Genomic DNA, 15,136 nt, shown 5'->3' with positions numbered 1-15,136 from the left:
GACCCCCACTGGATCGATCGCTACCCACCGATCTGGCGGGTAGTGTAGACAAGCCCCAATAAATTTATTTGGGCAGAAGCTTTAGTGGGCTATAACCCACTTCATCAGATGCATGGAGTGAAAAATACAGTGGGCAGGTATAAATATACAGCACATGAAAAAATGGGAGTTGCCTTACCAAGTGGGGGGTCAGTGCTAACGAGGCCAATTCAATCAGAGTGGATGTGGCCCATTCCCAACAGTTGACAAGAAGGGGTGAATATCAACAGAGGGAAAATTACTTTTTGCAGTGCTAACGAGGCCAATACCCACCTGGGGAAGTGAAGAAACAGACTGAGAGCCAGAAGGGTACCCAGAAGTCACCTACTACAGGACAGGCTCAACAAAGAAAGCAACAGAACACCACTAGCCATCACCTACAGCCCCCAACTAAAACCTCTCCAGCGCATCCAGCATCTAGACAGTATTTGGTCCTGCCATGAGGGCAGGGGACTGGACTCGATGACCTCTCGAGGTCCCTTTCAGTCCTAGAATCTATGAATCATCAAGGATCTACAACCTAACCTGGTGGACGATCCCTCACTCTCACAGACCCTAGGAGACAGGCCAGTCCTTGCTTACAGACAGCCCCCCAGCCTGAAGCAAATATTCAACAGCAACTACACACCACACAACAGAAACACTAACCCAGGAACCAATCCCTGCAACAAACCCCATTGCCAACTCCGTCTGCATATCTATTCAAGGGACCTAACCACATCAGCCACACCATCAGGGGCTTGTTCACCTGCACATCTACCAATGTGATATATGCCATCATGTGCCAGCAATGCCCCTCTGCCATGTACATAGAGACTGGACAGTCTCTACGCAAAAGAATAAAGGGATACAAATCAGACATCAAGAATTGTAACATTCAAAAACCAGTAGGAGAGCACTTCAATCTCCCTGGACACTCAATAACAGACTTAAAAGTGGCTATTCATCAACAAAAACCTTCAAAAACAGACTTCAATGAAAAACTGCAGAGCTGGAATTAATTTGCACCATCAAATTAGGCCTGAATAAAGACTGGGAGCGGCTGGGTCACTACAAAAAGTAATTTTCCCTCTGTTGATACTCACACCTTCTTGTCAACTGTTGGGAATGGGCCACATCCACCCTGATTGAATTGGCTTCGTTAGCACTGACACCCTCCCCCCTTGGTAAGACAACTCCCATCTTTTCATGTGCTGTATATTTATACCTGTCCACTGTATTTTTCACTCCATGCATCTGATGAAGTGGGTTATAGCCCATGAAAGCTTATGCCCAAATAAATTTGTTAGTCTCTAAGGTGCCACAAGCAATGTATAGTAAGTAAATGGCACTCCACCCAGATGCAACCTTCTTAGGATCTGGGCCTAAAACAGACCACCATCATGTATGTGTTAAGTCTGCTCTTCTGTGGAATATATCACAGCCATTGGCACATTCTTCCCTCTTTGAAGATAAACTGATTTACTGTAATTCAAGGGGCTTCTGTCTATTAAAGAACAATATGTACATTCATCAACATCTGAATAGCTCTACAGGTAACTGGAGTGAAACACACTGATCTTCCTTTCTGCAAGATACTTATTGAAATTGTTTTTTATCTGCCCCCCACCATCACTTTCCTTCAAAAGGAAGCAAATTCAGCACCAACCTATATGCACTGTCAAGTGTTGTCTGTGAATGATTATAAGCCATTTTATATAAATCTAAATAATCCATTCACAAATAACTTGAAATATGGATACTCTTTAAGATGGAACTCAGCCAATGCTTCCTGCTCTAATGCCTACACTAACTCAAAGTATGCTAAATGTTTACTATGTTAGTGTTGGCAATAAAATGACTGCTGCAAGCCAATGGCACTCCAGATCATTCATTGATGGAAACAGCATATAGCCAGTTATAGCTGAACATACTGTAATCACAAGGTGTTAAATCCATGGGAGCAGTTACTACATGTAATAAACAAATGGAAACATTTGTCAGTTTTTATTAGATGTCAAGAAAAGGAAGGGTGACTGTGGGCCAGATTTCCATTTCTGAATAGAAGTCACTATAAAAGCTTGAAATGCTGACATTAAAGCCCTGATCTTGCAATCAGACCCATGCAGACAAACCCCCCCTCTCTCTGTGGAGCCACAATGACTTCATGAGGACTTTGCACAGGCATCACGGTCACTCACCTTCAGAGATCCAGTTGCAGGATCAGGACTTAGTGAGGAAATGCATCCAAAATTATCTTACTATTTAAACACTGCAGATGGTAAAGCCTCACTCTGTCAGATCCCTGGCGTAAAACAAACAGTTTTATAATATTAAGCATCAACTGGCTCCAAGCTCACTCCCATCCAAACACTTACTTATAACATCCAGCAGGAAAACCTCCCTCACAGTTCATATCAACCTTTAATTTTGTTCCATGCCTCCAGGCAGCCTAAATCACATCCCAAACCAAACACTGCTATGACTGACGCAAACTCCTGAAAATAAGGGCTTTCATAATGAGCGGGGCTGATAAATCATGGTGTAGTAGCAAATACTACATCTACAGCACGGAGTATTTACCAGAGAGAGAGACAGTGCCAGAGAAGGGGGGGGAGGGGGAAAGAATCACCAAACTATCTTCCTGCGGGGCTGGAGGGCGTAGATGGGTGTCCAACTACCATGAAGAGGGACCTTTGTGTCCTGACTGCCTGTTTACAAGGAGCACCTCGGGGGGCACCTCCCATCGCTGCTGTCTCAGGCTAGGTCTACACTACCCGCCTGAATCGGCGGGTAGAAATCGACCTCTCGGGGATCGATTTATCGCGTCCCGTCGGGACGCGACAATCGATCCCTGAATCGACGCTCTTACTCCACCAGCAGAGGTGGGAGTAAGCGCCATCGACAGAAAGCCGCAGAAGTCGATTTTGCCACCGTCCTCACAGCGGGGTAAGTCGGCTGCGATACGTCGAATTCAGCTACGCTATTCACGTAGCTGAATTTGCGTATCTTAAATCGACTCCCCCCTGTAGTGTAGATGTACCCTCAGAGGAAGGAGAATGCAGCCACCTGGGGCCCAATCCTGCAGTCCTCCTGACTCAACTCCCAATAGAGCCACTAGGAGTGGGGCTCGAGTCACCACTGCGGAACTTCGCCCCCGGGGGAGTCGAGACCGGGTTCTCCCTGCGACACGGAAACTAACTCCCGCCTTCCCCAAGGAAGGGACGCGGCTCTCCGGCCGCTCTCCCGGGGAGGGGACGGAGCCAATCTAGCTGCTCCTCGCTCTCCAGGTCGTGCTGAGGAAAAAGCAGCCCTGGAGGGACCAAGCCGCTGCTGCATTAACGCCCAGCGCCCCACGCCCTCCGCTTGTTTACAAGCGAGGACCAAGTCCCGTGCGAGGCGGGCGGGGGATTAGGCTGCAGTCCAGCTCCGTTAGCAGAGAAGTAATTCAGACACCTGCCGAGCTAGCAGGGCCACCACACGCCGGTCACTCAGCCCAGCCCCTGCTGGGGAAAGGTCCCCCCCGCAGAAGGAGTCACTCTTAGCTAGTAAATGGGGGAGGGGGGCGCGCAAAAAAAAGTCCTACCTTTTCCTCTGGCTCCCGGGAGTCGGCGGTGCGCTAGCCCCGCCTGCGTGGCCAATGCGGTCAGGCCGTGCAAGGGGGGTTTCCTGCCTCCTCCCCGCCCTCCTCGGGGACCTCTCCGCTTGCTCCTCGCAGCTCCCTCGGGACGGCGTGAAGTTCCTGCGAGCTCTTGCTCAGATTCCCTCCGCAGGTAACTAGCCCCCCCTCCCCATTGCTTTCTGCAGCAGCGACACCCAGCGGCCGTAGCGGGCAAGGACAAAGGCCGCCGCAGAGGGTGGGCTGGAGGAGGTGGCTCTCATAGACTTGCGGGGGGAAGAGTGGGGACCCACTGACCACAACCATGGCTTGGGGGGACGGGGGGGAGAGGAGAAGAGAAATGACATTTCAACAGAAAAAAAAAGTGTTAAGAAACCCTTCCATTTCCCAACCAGCTAAATCCACCACCCCAGACTTATAATAGAGGATCTGCAGCTATGTCTACACTGGCACACATGAACACAGTTACCAGCCTATGTACATGCTCAGGCATGCTCCCCATACACACATATGCTGTGCTGGTGTCCTGGAGTGCATTGTTCACTCCTGATTGTGTCTGGGGATTAGCTCTGCCAGGCCAACATCCCTTTCTACAATTGCACTCAGTCACTCTCCTTGGGACTCCACTGTTCCCTCTTCATGGCTTGGCCCACCAGCCAGTTCACTGTAGTTTCCCCTTTTGGGGGTGGGGGCAATGCTTTCTCCATCTCTCAGGACCCACTGTCTCAGGCAGTCTTCTCATTCACTGCCCCTTAAGGGTGCCACTTCTCCAGGGGCTGGCAGGGAAACCCAGACCAGGGACCCTACAACAAGGTCTGCACAATCCTGAACCTTACTGGTGTACCCCTGGGCTGCTTCCAGGGCCGGCTCCAGGGTTTTGGCCGCCCCAAGCAGCCAAACAAAAAACAAAAACAAAAAAGCTGCGATCGCGATCTGCATCGACAATTCGATGGGAGGTCCTTTGCTCCGAGTAGGAGCGAGGGACTGTCCGTCGAATTGCCACCGAACAGCTGGACGTGCCGCCCCAAGCACCTGCTTGGTAAGCTGGTGCCGGTGCCGGCCCTGGCTGCTTACCACCACCCACCACCACCACCTCTCCCTCTCCCGCTCCCGCTCCCTCTCCCTCTCCCCCTGAGAACAACTGCTGCAGGCTCACACTGTGCTGTTCACTGCTACTGGGCTTTATACAGGCCCCTCCTATTCCTGTCCAGCTGAGCCTGGTCCCTAATTAGTCCCCACTCCCTGGCTCCTCCCCCCAGGTGCAGTATAGCTGGTTAATTGACCACCTGGCCACCTTAACCCTTTAGGCTTTGTATGGGGTGGACACCCTATCACAGCTGGACACAGGCATGATGCTGTGTACACACATATACCTTCATCCACACTGCACTGTTGTTACGCAATGTTAGCGCTACCATTTCAGGAGTGATATGCCAGGTTTTATGCCTCACAGGGGACACTTTAGGAACTAGTTTGTTGTGCATTGTTAGTACTGTCCCCCACCTTCACACATTGGTCAATGGTAGTTCCTGATCACATCGTCCCTCACTGTTATTTCCTGCCAAACTGGGTGGAAGACATGGAGCAATGGGATGATGTGGTTCTGCTTCTGCTCCTTGTCATAGGACAAATGGTTATGCAGTGGAGTAGGTATAATCAGAGAGATGCTGGATAGAATTTGAACAGATTTTTATGACATGTTGAAGATGGCTGACCTGGAGGGTCAATGACAATTCATTCAGCTCATACTGCACAGATATAGTAAATGCTGGTGTTGCCACAATCTGCTCTTGGATGGATCATCTCTTTGGATACAAAAGAACCAATATGAGGTCATGAGATCACAGAGTTTTGGAAACCTGGGGTGATCAGCAGTGGCTTCAGAACTTCCAAATGAGGAAAGAGATCTTCCTGGAGCTGTGTGAGGAGCTTGTGCCAAACTCCCAGTGACAGAACATTTGATTCAGGGAAGACATACCTGTGCAGGAGCAGGTTGCTACTGCCCTTTGGAAGCTGGCAATACCAGACAGATAAATGTCCATTGCAAACCACTTGGGGATTGGAAAATCCACTGTCAGCATTGTGGTTATGCAGGTTTGTGAGGTAGTTAGCACTGTGATCTACTTATGGGTGTGGCAATAATCAAAGTTGCAGAAATAATAGCTGGATTTGAGGAGATGAGGTTTCTGAACTTTTCTGGGGCTATCAATGGCACACACATCCCAATACTTTGTTCACAAAAAAAAGGGCAAGTGAGTATGTGAACCGAAAAGATTACTATTTGCTCATTCTGCAAGGTTTAGTGGACAGATTTAGAGGCAGATTCAAGATGTTGAAGAAATCAGGATTGTACTTGAAGAAGGGACTTTATTCTACAGAAAGGATATGGTTCTCTACAGTGTGTCTGTACCGATTGTTATTTTTGGGGACACTGCATACCCATTCCTGCTTTGGCTCATTAAACTATACCCAACATCATTTACCCTGGAAAAAGAGACTTCAGTTATAAACTCAGTAGTTGCAAAATAGTAGTTATAGAGACTTCAGTTATAAACTGAATAAATAGAGACTTCAGTTATAAACTCAGTAGTTGCAAAAACTATAAGGTGGGTGCATAACTGGCTGGATAACCGTACTCAGAGAGTTGTTATTAATGGCTCCCAATCCTGCTGGAAAGGCATAACGAGTGGGGTACCGCAGGGGTCTGTTTTGGGACCGGCTCTGTTCAATATCTTCATCAACGGCTTAGATATTGGCATAGAAAGTACGCTTATTAAGTTTGCGGATGATACCAAACTGGGAGGGATTGCAACTGCTTTGGAGGACAGGGTCATAATTCAAAATGATCTGGACAAATTGGAGAAATGGTCTGAGTTAAACAGGATGAAGTTTAACAAAGACAAATGCAAAGTGCTCCACTTAGGAAGGAAAAATCAGTTTCACACATACAGAATGGGAAGAGACTGTCTAGGAAGGAGTACGGCAGAAAGGGATCTAGGGGTTATAGTGGACCACAAGCTAAATATGAGTCAACAGTGTGATGGTGTTGCAAAAAAAGCAAACATGATTCTGGGATGTATTAACAGGAGTGTTGTGAGCAAGACACGAGAAGTCATCCTTCCGCTCTACTCTGCTCTGGTTAGGCCTCAGCTGGAGTATTGTGTCCAGTTCTGGGCACCGCATTTTAAAAAAGATGTGGAGAAATTGGAAAGGGTCCAGAGAAGAGAACAAGAATGATTAAAGGTCTTGAGAACATGACCTATGAAGGAAGGCTGAAAGAATTGGGTTTGTTTAGTTTGGAAAAGAGAAGACTGAGAGGGGACATGATAGCAGTTTTCAGGTATCTAAAAGGGTGTCATAAGGATGGGGGAGAAAACTTGTTCACCTTAGCCTCTAAGGATAGAACCAGAAGCAATGGGTTTAAACTGCAGCAAGGGAGGTCTAGGTTGGACATTAGGAAAAAGTTCCTAACTGTCAGGGTGGTTAAACACTGGAATAAATTGCCTAGGGAGGTTGTGGAATCTCCATCTCTGGAGATATTTAAGAGTAGGTTAGATAAATGTCTATCAGGGATTGTCTAGACAGTATTTGATCCTGCCATGCGGGCAGGGGACTGGACTCGATGACCTCTCGAGGTCCCTTCCAGTCCTAGAATCTATGAATCTATGAAAAAATAGTCATGGAGCATGCTGAAATCTTTTTGGCGCTTCCTATCCCATCTGGATGCCAATTGGACAACGCTGGTTTGTATAATCATTGCATGCTCCACATTCCATAACATTTGTGAGAGTAAAGAGGAGTGCTTCTGTCTTGAGTGGGCTCAGAACAAGTCTGGTTTACAAACTGTGCACACTGGTCTTGGTCCCCAGCGCACAAGGGAAATCAGGGATGCCAGATGTGCCATCTCGGCACAGCAAGGAGACAGAAGATGATATATGACCGTGCTGAGGGACATCTTTACACCTTATACAGCTGCTGGAAAAGCATATGGTGGAACATTGGCATGTACATATGGGGCTCCATACTTTATGCTCAGCAGCATCCTGTGTGGCAGCAGGAGAAGGAAGAGGAGGTGACAGTTTACAGACAGGTGCAGTGGCCTCAGAAGCAGAGAGACCCTGAATTCATTTGGCTACCAGTTCTATGAGCCTCTTCATTAGGGAATGCTCCTTTTCCTTGTGGGCATCGTCCTGTTCCTTATGGCGTGGCTCCTGCGCTATTAATTGGTTCATCAGTGTTTCTTCCTGCTGAAGAGCCCAATCCTCCCATGCCTTGAGGTACTAAGACTGCTGCTAGTTCCTCTTGTCTATCCCTATGAGCAGGTCTTCCAGCATCCTTCTCCATTTGCCTCCACTGTGTGTGGGGTGCTGCTCCTGCCCTCCTGGCAGAATGGTTTCCCTCTCAGGAGCCAAAGGACCTGCTGATTCAAAGAGAAGCACAGCATATTTTCTTTTCCTTTAGAAGTAACTGAGTAATCTCCCGACATAACATAACTATGCTGTAAAGGTTACAATTTTGTTACTTGTCAGCATTCCAGGAATGTGACTGTTAGACTTTCCTTGGTTCTCAGACAACTTTTGCAGCCCATGAGGAAGGAGCAGAGGCAAATAATGGTGCGATAAATGTACTTATGTTTTTCAAATGTAAAGTTTTTATAGTGTCTCAAGGGGGTCGGGGTGGGGGGGTTGGCAGTTCCTTCCAGGGGCTATGTTACCAGTTTGCAATCTCTTCTTTAAAGGCTGGGCAACATCTGGAGAACATAGCGGTTTGCAAGGTACCAGAATGGAAAAGAGAGGTGGCTTTCCAGTCCTGTGAAGGAGATCTGGGAATCTATGCCAGAGAGATGTTTCCGCTAATGATTACCCCTACATATTGCTGAATGGAAGGGTTTGGTCAGCTGTGAATGTGGACCAAGCAGATTTGCACTGCCATTGAACCTCAAGACTCGGAGTTTCTACTACATCAGAAATTTGCTGAAATATGCTTACAGGATTGGGAAGTCATTCAACTGGAAATGAACTATATTCTCAGCAGCTTGAGTGAGAGAGTCACTTAACTGGCTGTAGAACTGAGTCTTCATTTCTTCAGGAGCAAGTAGTGTTGGGGCGTAGGTGCTTGTTATTGTCAGAAAGTTGTTGTGGGACAATAGTATCTGTAATGTCATTAGGAGCTCAGATATTGACATAGATTGCTGTGGTAGTTTATTAGCAATGGAGTTTGCTATTGCGAAACCTACCCTGTGTAGGCTGATGTTTTGATCTGCCTTGTAGCCTGACCAGTAGAAAGTGTATTATTTTTCTCTAAATGTACCACTTAGTCTAGTCTCAGATAAGTCAGCAACATCTATTTGATACCAGTATACCTCTTTTTATACAATTGCAGTTCTTCTACAGGCTCAATTTTCCTTTGAGCCAAGTAGTGTGAGAACAATCCAGCATCCAATTGTCAGTTTCTGTCCGTTTTTAAAATTGTTTCTCTCACTTAAAATGGAGATCCTGATGATTGTGGGAAACCAGCCAGGAGTCGGTGAGAGGCGAGCCTTTTTTACCCCCAACTTTTATAGGGGCCTCCTTGGATTGAGGCAAGTGAGGCTTAGTTGCCTAAGTAGGACCTCTGTTTCCATCACCGAGCGAGAATCATGCAACCATCACACCTAGACCGCTCATGTGGAGATTGTTGACTACCAGCTTTTAGCTTCTCAGGCCTAACGGGAAACTCACATTGTGAGTCTTTTTGTAAGGGTTTGATGAATGATGATGGGAGGGTGGAAACTGTTGGTACCAGTAGATTGTCCACACAGAATAGTTTAACGTGCAACCTGTGGTGCATAGTAGCAGGATGCACGCTCTGGGATACCGCAAACTTTACCCAGAGGAGAGCCAAGGCTCGAAGGCTGAAGGGTGCTGCATCTGCCCCGCAGTGCCTGCTAATTTGGCTATGTGGCTCCTGACATTGTCTAAAGAGGGTCCTCTGCCAGGCACCTGGGGTTTAATGGCCATTAATCCATATTAGGATTCTTCTGCCCATTTGAGCCCTAACTGTTCACCCTGCTACTTATGAAAGGTGTACACCTAGATTCACCAGTCCCAGATCTAGATACTGGACGTTTAGCCCAGATGAGGACCTATAGGAAAGGCAGGGGTGGTCTTCAGGTGAGGCAGTAGGTGGGAGATTTTCCCCTATGCTGCTATGGCACTATGGTATCACTAATTGTGTCTGTGCCTTCATGTTTGAGTGCCCATGTGTATAAATGGGTGAAGCTCTGAATATGCATTGGTGTGCATGTGTGAATTAGTAGATGTAGATTCTTTAAAATATGTGAAAACTAGCTTCCACTAGTGTGTACATCAATAATTTTGTGTGTGTGTGTTGTGCATGTGTTACAAGAGATATCTTTCTCTGTAAGTACAGTCTATAAATGTGTGAGTATACAATATACCAGGGCCTGTATGTGTTCCTGCATATGTGTGAATGCCAAAGTGTATGGGTCTAAGAGCCATCTGTAAATGACATAGTGCACGACAGTGTGCACAGTATGGCAATGAGTATGTGGGAACAATGCGGGGTATGCTGGGTGGGTGGGTGGCTGGCCTGGGGCACGGCTCCGCATGCACAGTGTGGCAGTGCCTGTCTGTAAATAACGGGATAAGCTGTGGGTGTGACTGGCCTGCGGAACAGCTCGCTGTGCACAGTGTGGCAGTGCTCATCAGGGCTGTCCTTACCCATATGCAAACTACGCAGCTGTGTAGAGCACCAGGAAATTTGGGGCAATTTGGTGCCCCGAATTTCCTGGTGCCCTACGCAGCTGCGTGTTGCTCCAGCAGCCAGCCCAATTCCCCGGCCGGCTGAGACGGCCAGGAAACCTGCCCCTGCCCCTGCTCTGCCTCTTCCCCAGGGCCGGCTCTAGGCACCAGCGTAGGAAGCAGGTACTTGGGGCGGCCAATTCAAAAGGGCAGCACTCCATCCGGTATCGGGGTGGCACGTCCGCTGAATTGCCGCCGGAGAGGAAGAGAGGGAGGACCTGTCGCCGAATGGCTGCTTGGGGCGGCAAAAAAGCTGGAGCCAGCCCTGCTCTTTCCCAAAGCGCCTGCCCCTGCTCTGCCCCCGCCCCTTCCTACCCCTGCTTTGCCCCCACTCCACCCCTTCCCAAACTACATCCCGGGAGACTGCAGCAGGGGTCGGGCACGCCCTGCATTCACCAGGCGGTGGGAAGTGGAGTGACCAGGCCCCAGCTCACTCCACTCTGCCAGCTCCCTGCCGCACCGCCGGTGAGTGCTGGGGGGCGGTTCCCCCATCCCCCAAGTCCCAAGGCTGGGAGCCAGGGGAGTAGAGCGGAGTGGATTGGGCCCGGGTCACTCCACTTCCCGCTGCCCTGTGAGTGTGGGGTTGGGCCTGCCCTGCAATCACCGGTGGCAGGAAGTGGAACGACCTGGCCCCAACCCGCTCCACTCTGCTGGCTCAATCTGGGGGAAGTTTCCTCCCTGCCCTCCAAGCCTGCTCCTGCCGTCCCCCCCCCCACGGAGGCCTGGGGGCCACACACCCCGCCGTGGAGGCCTGGGGACACCCTCCCTGTGTGGGGGCTGCACCAAAATGCCTAGGTACGGCCCTGGTGCCTGTGTCTGAATGATGGAGGTAGGCTATGTGAATGGGTGGTCTGGGGCATGACTTGGTGTGCAGTGTGGCAGTGCCTTTCTGTGAATGGCGGGGGTAGGCTCTGGCCTGGGTGTGACTGGTCTGGGGCACAGGTCAGTGAAATGTGCACAGTGTGGCAGTGCCTGTCTGCGAGTGACAGGGGGAGGCTGTGGGTGTGAGTGGCCTGGGACACACAGCACAGTATGGCAGTGCCTGTCTGTGAGTAATGGGGGGAGGCTGTGGGTGTGACTGGCTGCCACCTGGGGCACAGCTCGGTGTGGCAGTGCCTGTCTGTGAGTGACAGGGGGAGGCTGTGGGTGTGACTGCCTGGGGCACAGCTCGGTGTGGCAGTCAGGGCCGACGAGGCGGGGGGGAAGCCGGTACAAATTACCGGGGCCCAGCGGTCTGGAAGGGGGCCCGGCTTCCCCCACCCCCCTCGTCGGCCCTTTTTAGCCGGTCCGCCCTTGCTGGGGGGCCCGAAAAAATTCCGGGCCCGGCTTCCCCACCCCTCTTGTCGGCCCTGTTTAGCAGGTCCGCCCTTGCTGGGGGGGCCCGAAATTTTTTTTTCACTGGGGCCCGAACCTGCTCTCGGCGGCCCTGGTGGCAGTGCCTGTCTGTGAGTGCCAGTGGGGAGGCTGTGGGTGTGACTGCCTGGGACACAGCTCGGTGTGGCAGTGCCTGTCTGTGAGTGACAGTGGGGAGGCTGTGGGTGTGACTGCCTGGGGCACAGCTCGGTGTGGCAGTGCCTGTTTGTGAGTGACGGGGTGTGTGACTGGGCTGGCTCGGCGCGCACAGAGTGGCAGTGCCCCTGTGCCAGTGCCGGGGGCTGGCGGTGCGTACAGCCGCCCAGGCGGAGCCGTGTGCCGAGACACTGGTGCACGGCCCTGCCCTACGTGTGCAGAGCGTGGCGGCGGTGCCTGTGTGAGTGAGTGAGAGAGTGAGTGACCGCCCGGCTGTGTCAGGTGACTCGGGTCACGCAGTCTCTCTCGCTCGCTCCTCGGGGAGGACGCGGGCTCTGGCTGCCTGCTCCGGTCCAAGCACCGCCCGGCCCAAGACCCGCAGGGAAGGGACCGAATCGGAACCTCCCGCGACAGCCGCGATGAGCCAGGTGCCGAGGATGCCCCAGGAGGAGGAGGAGGAAGAAGAAGATGAGCTTGTTGGGCTCGCGGATTACGGGGATGGGGCCGAGTCCTTCTCGGATGGAGACCCGGAGACCGGCGCCGACGAAGCGTGTGAGTGCCCCGCCGTGCCGGGGAGGGCAGCGCCGCCACCGCCGCAATGCCTGCGGGGCCGGGAGCCGCCCCGGTGCTGGGTGTGGGGGCAGGAACTGATTGTGTGGGATGGGAAGGGGCTGGCACTGTGGGTGTGGGGGGATGGGGCAAGCCAGGGGCTGGTTGTGTGGGGTGGGAAGGGTCTGGCACTGTGGGTGTGGGGGATGGGGCAAGCCAGGGGCTGGTTGTGTGGGGTGGGAAGGGGCTGGCACTGTGGGTGTGGGGGGATGGGGCAAGGTAGGGACTGGCTGTGTGGGGTGGGAAGGGGCTGGCACTGTGGGTTTGGGGGGATGGGGCAAGATGGGCTGGCTGTGGGGGGCAGGGGCTGGGGGTGACTGGCTCTCTTGGGAGGGCGCAGGGGAAGGTACTATGGCAATGGGGGACTGGGTCTACGTGTGGGGGAGCAGGGAATGGGGCAGGGCAAGGGCTGGTTTTCTGGGGATGGGGAGGAGATGGCTCTGGATGGGGGGATAGGATAAAGCCATGGACTGACTGGAGAGGGGGCTGGGACTGGACTGGCTCTGTGGGGAGGGGAAGGCAATGTGGGGATGGAGCCTGGCTCTGGATGTGGGGGAAGGGGCAAGGCAGGGGCTGAGTGGGGGGTGGAGTCATAGAATCATAGAATATCAGGGTTGGAAGGGACCTCAAGAGGTCATCTAGTCCAACCCCTGCTCAAAGCAGGACCAATTCCCAACTAAATCATCCCAGCCAGGGCTTTGTGGGAGAAGAGGCTGGCTCTTTGGGAATAGGGGGAGGGGCTGGCCCTGAGAATGAGATAAACGAAGGTGTTGGCTGTGTGGGTATGGGATGGGACAGGATTTGGTGATGGGGTTAGGGTCTGTTTTGGGAGGGTAAGGGATACTGAGTAGGGAGGTAGAGCAGTGATCCTGTATTGTGGGGTGGGGGAGAGTAAGCAAGTTTGAGCATGTCAAAGTTGGCTGTGTTATGGGGTAGGAGGCAGGAAGGGAGAACAAGGTAGTTGTATGGTGAAGGGAATGTATGAGGAATAGGGATATATTAGGAAGTATGAACAGGAATGGATGGAAGGACCTGGGGACTCAGTGTTCTGATGGGGAGAGGAGAGCAGCACTGGTTATATGTTGGGGAATGGGAATAGGAGACATTCAAACAGAAAAACATCTCCATATAGTACTTACCATGTCTTCTGCTGTGAAAGTTTTCCATGTATAATATAATGGACATGGCCTGGTGATGTTTCTTTAAAGTGCCAAGACGCAGGGAGGACAGATGTCAGGCTATAAAAGGCAGCAGCAAGCAAAGAGCTCTGTATCCAGGGCTGCTCTGCAGCTGTGAATGTCAGTCCCCAGACTTCCAGGCTCTGCTTAAATGTATGTGTGACCGTATGCATATATATGTTGCTGTGGGTGCCTGCATTGCCATTTGCTTTATCCATCAGTGCATGTAGAGGCAACAGTGATGTTACAAAACAAATGCTTGTTGGGAAATACATTACAAAAGAGGTAGGCCAGGCCAACACCTATTGCTTTCACTTAGAATGTGCACTGTTTTCCCCTTGAAACACTGTTACATTTTACAAAGGAGCTTGGAGAATATTGAATATTTCAGGGGGTTGCTTTTTAAGTACATAATATAAAGCCAAATATTCAGACTTTATATTATACAGACTGATATGGTGTAATAGGTGTTGTTGCTTTTAAAACCACTTAAAACATCTGAGTAAGGGATTTTCTGTGTTAGTGTGTTTATTTTTTGAAACTACTTATTTATTTAGGAAGTTTTAAGAAGTTTACAAATCCTTGCCATGTAAATATCAGAAACAAAACAATTTATTACAACAGTTAGCTTTTGTTTAAAGAGATATTATACAGGACTATATTAATCCACTCTTTCTATTTAACAGGGTATTACCATATTACAGAATGAACATCATTATAACACTTATGTCATTTCTAGTGATTTTTATTATATTGAGTGAAATCTTTGTATACACATTTAACAGACCAGGTATGTCTATCAATATATATCAATATTCAAAAAAAATTGGACAGGTGTACTGGTGTTTTTGCAGGTGATTGTACTATGTCTGAATATTGAATAAAATGCAACCAAATAGCTAAGAATCTATCTGTCCTCTGTCTATTTTGCTGGGTACATAATTTGTGTGTTAATTTTTCCATAACCAGAGCCTTCCATATTTTTTGAAACATTTCTCCATAGTTGGACTATTTTTCTTTTTACAATGAGATGCTACCAATAGCCTAGCAGCTACTAGCAGATGAGAGATTAATTCTTTATTTCTTTTGTGTGACCATTTCACCTGGAAGTCCCAGGATGATTACCAAAGGATCATTTGATAATAAATATCCAATAGTTTGTGATATGTGGCTACAGATTGCATCCCAAATACTCTCTAATGACTGGACATGTCCTGCATACAATCTCATCTTTCACCACAGTTTCTCAACATTTATTTCCATACAGTCTCTCTCTATTTTTAACCTGACTGGTGTGAGGTACCATTGAAACAATATCTTAAGGACATTTTCTTTTGTTGTGCTACAGATGGAGGTTGCTGGTCCTCTTTGACAAATCAAACCCCATTCCTCTGGAGTAA

General features: G+C 49.9%; 2 protein-coding genes across 7 annotated transcripts in view; one reads left to right on the top strand and one right to left on the bottom strand.

Annotated features, from left to right (window-relative positions):
• The window catches only part of ANKRD6 (ankyrin repeat domain 6), a 173,235-nt gene extending 169,491 nt beyond the window's left edge, over window positions 1-3,744 (bottom strand). Inside the window, exons 1-2 of one of the 2 annotated variants that reach the window (XM_005299720.5) lie at window positions 3,605-3,744; window positions 2,220-2,323 (exon numbers count right to left, since the gene is read on the bottom strand). The gene's annotated coding sequence lies outside the window, so the exon portion shown is untranslated. The remainder of the gene's footprint in view (window positions 1-2,219; window positions 2,324-3,604) is intronic. The other variant, XM_005299724.4, reaches the window with a different exon arrangement.
• Window positions 3,644-15,136, top strand: part of RRAGD (Ras related GTP binding D) — a 39,280-nt gene continuing 27,787 nt past the window's right edge. The window contains exons 1-2 of one of the 5 annotated variants that reach the window (XM_024103034.3): window positions 12,367-12,501; window positions 14,423-14,526. In XM_024103034.3, the coding sequence (XP_023958802.1) occupies window positions 14,442-14,526 (85 nt within the window). In that variant the 5' untranslated portion in view covers window positions 12,367-12,501; window positions 14,423-14,441. Of the gene's footprint in view, window positions 3,792-11,982; window positions 12,502-14,422; window positions 14,527-15,136 lie in introns of those variants that run through there. The other 4 variants (XM_065590186.1, XM_005299715.5, XM_005299717.5 and 1 more) reach the window with 4 other exon arrangements.

Source organism: Chrysemys picta, chromosome 3 (genome assembly GCF_011386835.1).
Source record: "Chrysemys picta bellii isolate R12L10 chromosome 3, ASM1138683v2, whole genome shotgun sequence".
NCBI lineage: Eukaryota > Metazoa > Chordata > Testudines > Emydidae > Chrysemys > Chrysemys picta.
Note: the sequence above shows the minus strand (reverse complement) of the source record. Positions and strands in the feature narration are given on the sequence as shown.